The sequence below is a fragment of the Acomys russatus genome, chromosome 9 (genome assembly GCF_903995435.1).
Source record: "Acomys russatus chromosome 9, mAcoRus1.1, whole genome shotgun sequence".
Lineage (NCBI taxonomy): Eukaryota > Metazoa > Chordata > Mammalia > Rodentia > Muridae > Acomys > Acomys russatus.
Genome location: NC_067145.1, coordinates 47,779,223 through 47,791,581, shown reverse-complemented (window position 1 = coordinate 47,791,581; position 12,359 = coordinate 47,779,223). Strand labels below are relative to the sequence as shown.

Here is a 12,359-nt window from a genome sequence, read left to right as displayed (position 1 = left end):
CTTTTTCAGGAAAGTATACCAATGACAGGACAGACCAAAGTAATGAGTCTATGAAAGTCAACTTAACAGCTTCCCAATAAACTTGGGTTTATTGATTGATTGAGAGGAATGTAGAGGAAAGCTGACATTCAGTAGTAAAGTGGTCTTAAAGGCAGCCAGCTACAATATTAAAAGCCAAGACCAGTTTAGGTGATGGCACACAAAATCTTGAACTGCAGAGCAGTCTTTAGGACTGGCAGGAGATTGACAAGTCCGTCTCTTACAGGTAGGACTGTCAGGCAGCACAACTGTTATAGGCACCTCTGCCAATAGAAGCATCTCTTCTGCATGGCATCCAGTTACCAACTTTTATAATCTCATGAGAGGAAGGTTTTATAATCTTCAGAATCACATGTCAGATCTCACAGACTTGTGAAGTTTACTTCCTGAGTCTTCTGAGCCACTGTCCTCTCTCTCCAAAAGAGAATGCTACAGTTTCCAAGACATTGCTGTATAGCCTCTGCCAATACTGTGGGTGCACTGAACCCCTGAAGTAGAGCTAATGTGATTCAGAGATTGGATTCTCATCTAATTTCAATCGACTTAATTACTCATAAGTAGCCAGTGGCTACTGAGTTGGATGGAAGAAAATTGGTTGCCATGTAGTGAGCTGTTTCTGCTACATCCTCATGAAGTTTATTAACCATTATACTTAGTAGAAGCTCAGGGACCCCTGATGCATCATCATTGTCTTGCATTTGGCTGGCAATAAAAGATGGAGCCACTTATTAACATTGTGTATCTCCAGAAAAGCCAGGAAATCCATTAGACAAAAGGGGGTCCATTGCCTTTAACTGACTATACTTTGCTCCTTGAAAAACTAGCTCTTTTCTATTTTTACATTGGTTCTTCCCATATCTTTAATATTTCACTGTGCTTCATTATCTTTCCCTAATATTTTCCTCCAGGTTTTCAAGCATTAATTTTAGTAGCTTTATAAAACAGGCACAGTTATAGCTCCATGGATTTAATAACAATATTATTGAAAATAAAGAAAAGAAGACTGTAAAAATGATACTCAAATGACAAGTTTACAGTAAAATGGCATCTGCATGGTTACTTGGACTTTTCTTTCTTCTTGATTGGCTTCCCAGAAACCTTCATGAACCCAACGTGCTTATCAGCTTTAGGGATGTGGATCAGACATGCCAAAGAGTAACTTTGTCATAAGTTGCATTTACCTGTATTTTAAACAGTGTGACCCCCTCAGTGACTTTTCTGGGACCTTTCTGCCTTTTTTCTTCTTATATTTTAAGAGTATAAATTCATAAATTAATCAATTTTTGTAAAGTTTTTTTTGGAAGGCACAGTTTTGAGGCAGAGAAGTTTTATTGGAATTGATCAGCTGTTGGTCTCCACATGTGGAAAGACCCATTCCCGGCAGCTTTGTCCTGTTAATGAATACACTTGTGCCAGTGGCCAGTGCCTTACCCACTCTTCAGTCTGTGACTACGGAATGGACCACTCCAGTAGGAATGATGGAGACGCAGAGGCTTGCAGTAAGTCAACTCCTGCTGAAGTTGTTAGTCTTCTTTTATTAATGATTGTGTAGCTTTAAATCATCTTTGGCTAATTTGGGGAAATCTAATTTCTTTGAGGTAAAATGAAATTGTATCCTCACATTGAAAGTATTAGCATTATTCCTTTGATGGCATCTCTGTTGATTTAATGTTTGGAGTTTGCTGCTAAAATTACTAAATATCCCTCTTTGTTTTTTTCAAATAAATTGTTATTATTGGTGTTATGTATGCGTATGCGTTGTGTGCGAGTGCATGGGTAGGCACATGTGCAGCACATATGCATACTTTGTTAAAAAAGAAAAAGATCTTGGTAACTTTATAGATATATTATACATTGGCAACTTCTGTGTTTTTCCCTCTAAATAATGATCTTGGAAGCTGAGGAGGGAGAATAAAGAGGACATGGGCTGTCACTGCTCTGCTCCAGCCATGGTGACTGTAAAAGCCACCTCCAGCCATCTGTGATACTCAAGAAAGCCACACTTGGCCAACACCTTCCCTTTGGGCCTTTTATGAAGTGTCCTTGATAGGAGGGAGGAGGAGAGATCATTTAATGATTCAAACCTTATCATACTTCACCAAAAATGGAATTTATATTAGAATCCATATGGTGGTTCTCATATGAGGTAGCTTGGCAACTAAGATTCATGAGATGTTTTTTGAAAACGTGAGTTCCAATAAATGAATCTGTTTTCTATATCACAAAGAAGAAGCTTCTAAAAAACATTAAAAATTTGACATTTATTTTCCTGTAATATTTTATACTCATGGGATATTTTGTTATGTAGGGGGGGATATTGCAATAAGATAAATGCCACCCTGTAATGAAAAGATCTTCACACAACATGCTTTTCTTGGTGGGCCAGTGAAGACTTTATTAAAAGCATTGGAGATACTGGGAGAAGAAAATGGGCAAACAAAGAATAGTCCCAGGTGGGCCTGATTATAAACAGAAATTCAATTAATTCCTCCATCACCTTACTTTAAGCCATATAATCTTCTAAGCAGTGTGATCTCAGTGGGCTTTGCACTTACCTTTCATTTTCATTCAAAGCGAGTAAGGGGAATTTATTTTCTCTAATGTATGTGAAATTCATTTCTATGATTTACTTAAATAATTTATAGACTATATGCTTCATTTCTTTTTGGGAAATGCACATTTCTTAAAGCCTCTATTATTTTTTATTTCAAAGACCAAGAGAAAATATGTTCCTTTTCAATCATTCATATGGCATCTTGGCTTCTTCTACCCCGCACCCCCCATGGCAAATGATTCTTTACCACCCACGACACTTTAGTAGGGATCCTAATCAAATGCACCTCTGGAATATTAGCTGATATTTTATTTTTAATTTTGTACATTTTTATATAGTGAAATGTCATGAGTTTTTTTTTTTCTGTTATTTTTCTAATGTAATCAATCTTAGTCCTATACTTTCAGTTCTGTAGAGTGACTGATTTCTGTGCTTATCAACCTATACTGCTATATTTCTGCCTCAACTTCTCCAAATACTTTAAGCTCAATAGTCTAATAAAAATTTCTCATGCTTGGTTGAGATCCACCTAATAGAGTGATAGGGCATAAATATATAGCCATGTCTTTAAAGTCATCTATTTATACATATTCATGTATGCTGATGCCAAACTGCCTATCTCACATCAATATTTTTATGGCTACTTTGATGCCTAATATTCATTTTCAGCTTGGCTGGATTTAGAATCCCATAGGAGGCTGGTGAGATACCCCCATAAGGACATATCCAGAGCAGGGAAGCTGAAGGTCAGGACTCACTGGGCATGTGAGTGATACCATCCCATAGGAAGAGAGAAGAAACCAGGTGACTATCAGTCTTCTCCACTGCTGCTTGTCTGAGTTCAGATGAAGCATCTCTAACTATTCCCTGTGGTATGGTCTTTTGGCCAAGCAACCATCTAGACTCTTCTGACATCTTGAGTCAAAATAACACATCCTTCCCTATATGCATCTTGTGTTTTGCCACAGTGATGGTAGAACTAGCACATTTACATTTGCTCGGGGGAAACCGTGTTACTGTGAATTAGTAGCATTGTTGTAACTTCAGTGTTTTCTTCTTAAAGTATATGTGCACACAAATGCATATTCTGAAAATGAGTTATCCTTCAATGCTTTTTAAACTGAAACATTTTGCACATAGTTTAGGTTTCTGTTTTGCAAATTTGAGTTTTAATTCACATTTTAAAAATAAAATCCCAAGCTGGTAACACAAGTAAAATGTCTTTATACGTTTTTAAACATGTAGGTACATCTCTCTCTCTCTCTCTCTCTCTCTCTCTCTCTCTCTCTCTCTCTCTCTCTCTCTCTCTCTCTCTCCTCCTCCTCTTACTTCTCTCTCTGCTCCTCTCTCCGTGGTGTGTGTGTGTGTGTGTGTGTGTGTGTGTGTGTGTGTGTGTGTTGTTTGAGTACTTATGTTCATATGAGAGGAAGAGGCAAGAGGTTAAAATCTGGTGTCTTTCTCTATTGCTCTACTCCATCAATTAGTCAGCTTAAATCTCATTGCTTTAGTTGGATTAGGTGGCCAACAAACCCACTGTTCCTTCTGGCTCAACCTGCACAGCACTGTGATTATAGGAGCATACTGACCCTTCTTATTTCGTCCGTGATTATGGGATCTGAAAACAGGTCCTCCAGCAAACATGTTAATAACTGAACTACTTCCCCCAGCATGGGGTATGTAATTTGAACAGCTGTATAAATATTTATAATATTCCAGAGACTTAGTAAATATTAATTTATGGAGATTTCCAGTTAATAATCTATACACAGTATGCCTTTCTGGAAAGGCACACTCATTTAGATGCTCTTTAGAGCCATTGTTTTTAGGTGCTGTTTGAGGAAAGCACATATTGAGCTTGTACACAGAAGATTGTCAAAGGCGTGGGAGTGGAAAGTACCACTGGTTTGGAGGTGTTTTGCTTTTTGTCCTTGAAAACCAGATTCACCTTGGATCTGTGTAAATGTTGTCTTATTTTCTCAGACGTGGGGATGAGATGAGAGCCATTCCCAGGCCTTTCCAGCTCTTTTTGAACTCTTCGCTGGCTGGCTCAAATTAGCTGTTCTGCCCTAAACTCTTCTCCAGGATGACTGATTCAAACTGGCTTCTCTTACCTTCTGACTGAATTTCTCTGCCTGGTCTTAAACTCTGGCAATATGTTCTAATCTTCTGAATTTTTTTCATCCTCTGGTGTGAACCCTTGGTTAAAAAGAAAAATTTTCTCTTTCCCTTACTGCTCTTAAGTACCCTCCCTTTCCTGTCCTCATCTGGAAATTGGGCATATCTTATTTTTCACTCATTTTGTCAAATCTTTTCTGATTCATCACTTTGTCTGCCTCTCATTTTCAAACATGGCTGCTTCCTTCGATAAACTAACCTTACCTTCATTGTTTGTGATTAAAGGTGTGTACTTGGGGCATTTCTGTATTCCATCCAATCACACTGTAATCCAGAGTGTGTCTGCATTGCAGCCAGATCATATAGACCTAGAAGGTGGTTGGATGTGATCCCTCTTCAGAGCAGCCATGTTGCTGTGTTGAATTTCCTCTGCAGACTTGGTTGAAAGAGCCTTATGCCAGCCCCGCAGAACCAACTGCAGCTCCCAGTGATTCCTCCACATGTTGAGCTTTGTTAACCATCTCGTCAAAGAGATTTCTAAAAAAAAGAGGACAGCTCAGGGAGGAGACAGATGGAAAAACTACAGGCATAGTGCTCGGCGGCCTCGCACAATACAGACCCCCAAGCCTTCATCATTCACAACAGCTAATATTTCCATGATGGCACACTGCAGAGGTTTCTGTCATTTAGTATGATCTTGTATCAACTAAACACGATGAATATTCAAGTGTATTTGCATCCTCATATCCATTGTAACCTTATGCACAACAGCCAAAATAAATGGACTTAATCAACTATCAATGAATGAATACAGTAAAAATTATGTGAGATTTATTTCAAGTTTACTGATTAATAAAAACAAGTATAAGAAGAATGAATCTAAGAGGGTTCTTCTAAATCAAAGAGCCAGAGTAGGAAGCTGCATACTGCGTGATTTCACCTGTACATGCAATGGCAATGTTTCAATCTGAGAGAATCAGGAAGGCAAGTGTTTACAAAGGGGAAGGTCTAGGACAACTCCCATTGATAAGATAATCCAGTACAGAATGTGATCATTATACCTGATAATGATGAGCTGAATTTCGATAAGAAAACAAGAGTAGCTTTGAGTGTCTTTACTACTCTTACAGTTTCACAAATGACAATTTTGAATGCAGCATATGTGTTACCTACCTTGCTTATGATGAGCATTTTGGTATATATATATATATATATATATATATATATATATATATATATATATATATATATATATATATATATATATACACACACACACACACAAAATATATATACAAAATATATGTTATATATGTGTATATACAAAATATGTCACCATGCTACATATCTTTAAATATTTAAATTTATCAATTATGCATAAATATGGGCACAGAAAAGATTTTCTTGTGACAACTGAGAAAATTCTGGATCATTTATCTTCTTTTCTCCCCCCCTCTCCTGTCTCTTGTCTTTCTCCACCCTACTCTCTTTTTCTTTCTACCTCTTCTCCCTGTCCTCCTCTTCCTTTCTCTTCCCCTCATTTTCCTTTTACCCTCTTTTCCATTTATATTGACTATAGTAAATGTTTCTATCAGAAGTATTAAAATATGATGTCTGAGAAACATACCCTACGATATTAGCCAGATTCCTAAGTGATGTCACATAAAATCTGAGACACAATGCAGCACAAATAAATCTTGGATATACTGTGCAAAGTGAAATAAGTCAGACATGGAGAAGTCACTTTTATGTGACTCCACTTTGGTGAGGTACCTAGACCAGAAGGAAAGTTGACTGGCAGTTACTGAGATGATGTGGTGAAGGGACAATTGAAGTTGTTGGTAAGTGGGCATGAAGCTCTGGAAATGTAGGGCAGTGTCCCTTTCCATCAGTAACCACGTGATTAATGCTTCCTAATTTTATAGTTGAAAATTATGAAGAAAGTAGCTTGTCAGGTATATTCTATTAAAATGCCCAAATATGCATGTATATTTGTATATATATATATATATACACACACACATATTTGTATTGTGTTCCCAAAAATGATAGAAGGATAGACAGATCTGTGTTGAAATCAAGATACTTTGAGAAACTGGGTTGGGAAGAAACTTTCTTGCTTTAATTAGAAGGTATTTAAATTAATGTAGAATGCTAATGTGCTTGCCTATAATTCTATGACTAGGAAGGCTGTGGCAAAAGAATGGTAATTTTAAGGTGAACCTATGCTACCCAGTAATATAATGCCTAGTAATACAAGTAAATAAATTAATAAGATGTTAATATGGATTGTAAATATTTGATGAGTTAAACATAATACTAAAGGGGAGGATATGTAGACAAAGGATCTTTATCAATACATTTTATTTTGCTATTGTACTCTAGAGGCCTTTTAAGTTTAAAATATTTCTAAATACTAAGATAACCCTGTGAAGAAGAGGCACGCTATACTCAACAATATGTGAAGTACAGAGCAATGGTCCATGTAGGTTTCATAAATACCAGCTACAAATGTATAACCTACCCTTGAGAACCCGATATACAGTCACTAAATAAGATGTCTCCATCAGCTCCCTTAAAGATTTCTTCTTATATCATCAAGAGATAAACCTAAAGATTCATAAATATTTTACTTTTATGATCCATGTTTTATATCAGTGAAATTCTTTTTCCTGTGCCTATGTTTTATCACAGTTAAATATTCAGGCGAAAGCTTCATCTTCATTTAAAAACATTACTCTAACAAATTAAGTCAGAGAGATATGTCTTTGAAACTCTGAACAGTATCGAACACTGTTTAGAAGGAATGAAATGTACCCCGTAATTACAGCAAATTGAAGGTAACTAGATAGTCAAAATTGCAGTTTACAATTATTGTACTTTACTGTGACAGAGCTATATTATTTCAATTTTACAGTTGTAGCATTTGCTACACTGTATTTGTTAGTATATTTTTGACTCTACTTTCTTCTTATATTTTTGATGCTTGATGATGATGACGATGATAATGCATTGGTGTTTTATCTGCATGTATGTCTGTGTGAGGATACCATATTTGGAGTTACAGACATTTGTGAGCTGCTATGTGGATGTTAGGAATTGAACCCAGATCCTCTGGAAGAGCAGCCATTGCTTTTAACCTCTGAGCCATCTCTCCAGCCCTTCTGATATTTACTACTTTATTTGAAACTTGATGAAATATGTAAGGGGAGCATTATTAATAAGAAACCTCAAATTAAGAGACTATGATTAGATTTTTATACTATAAAGGAACTAAGGTGTAAAAGATCTAGTTTTGTAAAAAAAAAAAAAAACACAAAACTATTCCTTGTAAAAGTAGCAGAACAAATATCATCAATAAAAACATCTGAGTGGTTCACCATGTTTTCACAGAGATTATAGCATCATATTGCTTTCCCAACTCTTTATGGTCATTGATTCTAAAAATTTAACTTTAATTTTCAAAGAACAGTGAGTGTTTAGTGTTCTGTGAAAAGCATAATAGCTGACATTTATTTTTATTTACACATTTACTTTGTAGTGTGTGTGTGTGTGTGTGTGTGTGTGGTGTGTGAGTGTTTCTGTGTGTGTGTGCCAATGCCTGCAGATGGATGGGCATGTGAGGAAACTGGAGGTTCATACAATGTGTTTTCCTCTATTGCTGTATACCTTGTTTCTTTGTTTTGCTTTGTTCATCTAAAATTTTAATTCAAGAGAAACTATAGCATCATCTTCCACATGGAATCTGGAATACATGTTGTTAGGTGCTCTGGCTTCTTTTACCAGCATCTGAACACTATTAAAACACAAAGCACAACTTCTCTTTTTGGGGGTGCTGTGTCTCTTCCCTGACTCTGGACCACACTGAATGGCTGTACTGGCCAGCCAGCTCCATGGATCTGCCCTCTTCCACCCTACTAGGACTGGAATTACAGACACACACTGCTGCTGCTATATCTGCTCTTCCATGTGGGCTGGATATCCAAACTAAAGCCTTCATGCTTTACTTTAGTCCAACATTTTAAACTGATAAAACATTTGGATGATAAAAGGCCTGATTCCATCTTTTGTCTTGTAGACAATTGCAACATCTGTACATCCCAATGTCATTTTTATCTGGAAAAGCTTTGTACCTTTATAGTTGCCCAAAGGTTTGTGGATGCAAGGATCATGTGGGGCACTCTATTTTTCACACATTACTTTGCAAGTAATTAGTGTGATTGCATCAGTAGCAGCTACTCCAAGAATAATTATTTCCATGGACTTGATTCTTTTGGGCAACAATATGTAACTTATTTTTCCCCAATGGTAATATTGAACATATAACCCAATTAGCAAAAATAAGAGGAAAATGAGAGGTATTAATTATTATGTTCAGGCAACAGGCATAAAATGGAGACAATTCTAGACCAAGCTGGAAATGTTGTCACTTTATAAAGGACCTATATTTTAGGTGAAGTATCCCTATGAATTGGGAGATCCCCTGGGAATAAATGAGAAAGTTCAGGCTGCAGCCAAGACTTTAGAACTTTACAGTACATTTTGAGATCAAGTTTATATTTTATGTCTTCTTTCTACACATCACTTCCTGACTTAAGCGTGACAGTGATGCTAGGTGGTCTAATCACTAACTAAGCTCACAGAGGATGACCAAAGAACATTCTGGAAATAGCCAAGGAAACTGCCATAGCTAGTTTATAGGATTTTATGATTGTGTCAATAAGTAGAGTAGACTCCCTTTGGGGGAGTTACTTTCACTTTTTTTTTTATCAATAACCATACTCACTAAAGGGAAGGAAAGCATATCCAGGAGGAATAGGCTTCAGGTTCGGGAGGGCTGTGAACTACACTATCTTGTTATATTCATTCATGTAAGAATGTTGTTGTTGTTTTTATCTGTCTTGTAGTTAAATTGTTTTCATTTAGGAAGAATTTCATTTAAAAGTGCTTGTAATGACAAACGTGTCATCATATTTCAGTGTTTCCTTCTCCACACATTACAGCCAGTCACCTCACCTGGGACTTCAAGTCTGGTTTCTGTGGCTGGGAGCCATTTCCCACAGAAGAGTCCCGCTGGGAGGTGGCAGTGGAAGGACAGAGCAGTGGAGAGCACCTGCTTCCTCAGGCTGGTCACACAGCGGGCACAAGCCATGGTAGGGCACTGGCCTCTTTCAAAGGCATTTTCCTTCCTATTGAAATGTTGAAGCTGTGTAGTTTTGTTTCTATTTACAGATGAAATGGAGCTATGGTTTGTCTCACCTTAACCCCTCCTGACTTCATTAATAATTAATACCTAGTTGTGTGTTCTGAAAAGAGCATTCTTGAGAGAACCACCAATTTTATTGCTGCAACTTTTTAATGTTATAGTGATGCTGTAAAGACGGAGATGACATTTTTGATAAATTGTACAGTAGGCTTGCTTCCTTTCTTCAAGCATTCCAAGTCAGGCAACTAGAAGTGAAAATAGTCTCATCTTCTATATGGAAATAGAGAGCGAGGATTTACCACTATCTATAAAGCCTGGACGTTCTGTAGACTATATACTGCAAAACATCATTACAACTTTTATGGATGCTCGTAAAACCAAGGAGCCATAACTACCTACAATGTCCTGAAAATGCTCTGTGACACTCCCAGGCACACATAACGGCTTTGCTCTCTACTTCTCTGTTTTGTTTACATTTCTATGGCATGGCTCACACACCTCAGTGTCACATTAACTTTGTCACCACATAGTTGGGGTCTAGAGCATTGTTATGCTTACTGGGCTTCCTCCTGCTTCTCCTTTGAGATTTACAAAGCAGTGTGACAAATCTTGGAGGCTTTTTAGTTATTCTTCAGAAACTGGAGTAGGTGGGGTATTGGAAAGGATGAGGGAGGAAGATTGTTGGCTGTAACTATAATGCTGGTCCATTGTTGACTCTACAGTATATTCTTGACATTGTAACTTTTTGCTTATTGGTCCAGTAAGCCTTAGTTGCCGTTTAATATTGTTTATCACCTTGACTGTAACCAGCATTAGCTACTTTGTGGGTACTTCTCTCTTCCACTCTTCTACATTTCTTTTCTCTTTTCTTTCAATTCCCCAATACTAGATAAGAGAGAAAAAAGGATACAGAGGAAAAGAAAGAGATCCCTGATTAAAGTCTGGGGTTTGATGGGGGCAATTTTATTGTTAGAGTACTTCCTGCTGATGAGAGGCATAGAGTTCCTTGGGGTAGGTAGATCAAACCTAACATTAGGATATCTAATTTCTTCTTTTCTTGTTTCTTCTCTAACCATACTTACTTAATGAACCATGACCCAAAACAGCCATCAACAACCAACAAAACCCAACAATAACCAACAACCCCTCAACCTGGGATTAAAACAAAAATATATTCTTATAATATTTCATGCTTTTTAAGGGAATCAAAACTCCAAAATTCTCACTACACAGTGACTTAAGCTTAAAGTTTAAAATATATAGAAGTAGCCATTTTCACTGTAAGCTGATATGTACTCCTCCTTTTTCTTTAATATAAGCTAATCATTAAGCCAGCAGCATGAATTTGAGCTAGATGCATGGTTTGAAGCAGACAGAGTCTGGTAGCTAAATCAGGTAAAAAAGGGATTGCATTCAGATATGCTGAAAGGCTTAAGACTTAGAGGATGGTTACAGTGAGGAAGCCAGTTCTTAGCTGAGAATGACTCTCCAGTGTAGCATTCCTTAAAGAAAACAGGAGCCAGAAAGGAAGATACAAGGACTATGAAGAGGTGGAAAAACCAAGGGGGTGGGGCTGCAGGAAACATGATCGAATGAGGGGAATCATCTTCAAGAGAATGGCAGCAGTAATAGCAGTTCTGTTTGAGACATGCATATGATTAGATATGGTAGAGGATAGAAAAGAAGAAAGTACCCCAGGATCTGAAAATTGTCCAGAGGATAATGGAGAACTTATTAGACAGATGGAAGACCATGACCAATCATATTTGCTGGAGAAAGCTATGTAAATGAGATCTGGTGACAGGACTGGATAAAAGATTTGGAATAGATGCCATTTCCCGTACAGAAATAGAAGCAATCATTGATAGTCTCCCAACCAAAAAAAAGCCCAGGGCCAGATGGTTTCAGTGCAGAATTCTACCAGACCTTCCTGGACAAGCTAATACCAATACTCTTCAAGCTACTCCAAAAGATAGAAATGGATGGAACATTACCAAATTCATTCTATGAGGCCATAGTCACATTGATACCTAAACCTCACAAAGACTCAACTAAGAAAGAGAATTTCAGACCAATTTCTCTTACGAACATCGATGCAAAAATACTAAATAAAATGCTTGCAAAACAAATACAGGAACACATCAAAGATATCATTCATCATGACCAAGTAGGCTTCATTCCAGGCATGCAGGGATGGTTTAATATACGGAAATCCATCAATGTAATCCACCATATAAACAAACTGAAAATAGAAAACTACATGATCATCTCTTTAGATGCAGAGAAAGCATTTGATAAAATCCAACACCCATTCATGTTTAAAGTTTTAGAGAGATCGGGGATACAAGACACTTTCCTCAACATAATAAAGGCTATATACAGCAAGCCAATAGCCAAAATCAAAGTAAATGGTGAGATACTCAAGGAAATTCCTCTAAAATCAGG

General features: G+C 37.2%; 1 protein-coding gene across 1 annotated transcript in view; it reads left to right on the top strand.

The window, feature by feature from the left end:
• Positions 1 to 12,359, top strand: part of Malrd1 (MAM and LDL receptor class A domain containing 1) — a 641,297-nt gene that overhangs the window by 81,146 nt on the left and 547,792 nt on the right. The window contains exons 9-10 of the mRNA XM_051151281.1: positions 1,331 to 1,538; positions 9,712 to 9,861. Of these exons, the coding sequence (XP_051007238.1) occupies positions 1,331 to 1,538; positions 9,712 to 9,861 (358 nt within the window). The remainder of the gene's footprint in view (positions 1 to 1,330; positions 1,539 to 9,711; positions 9,862 to 12,359) is intronic.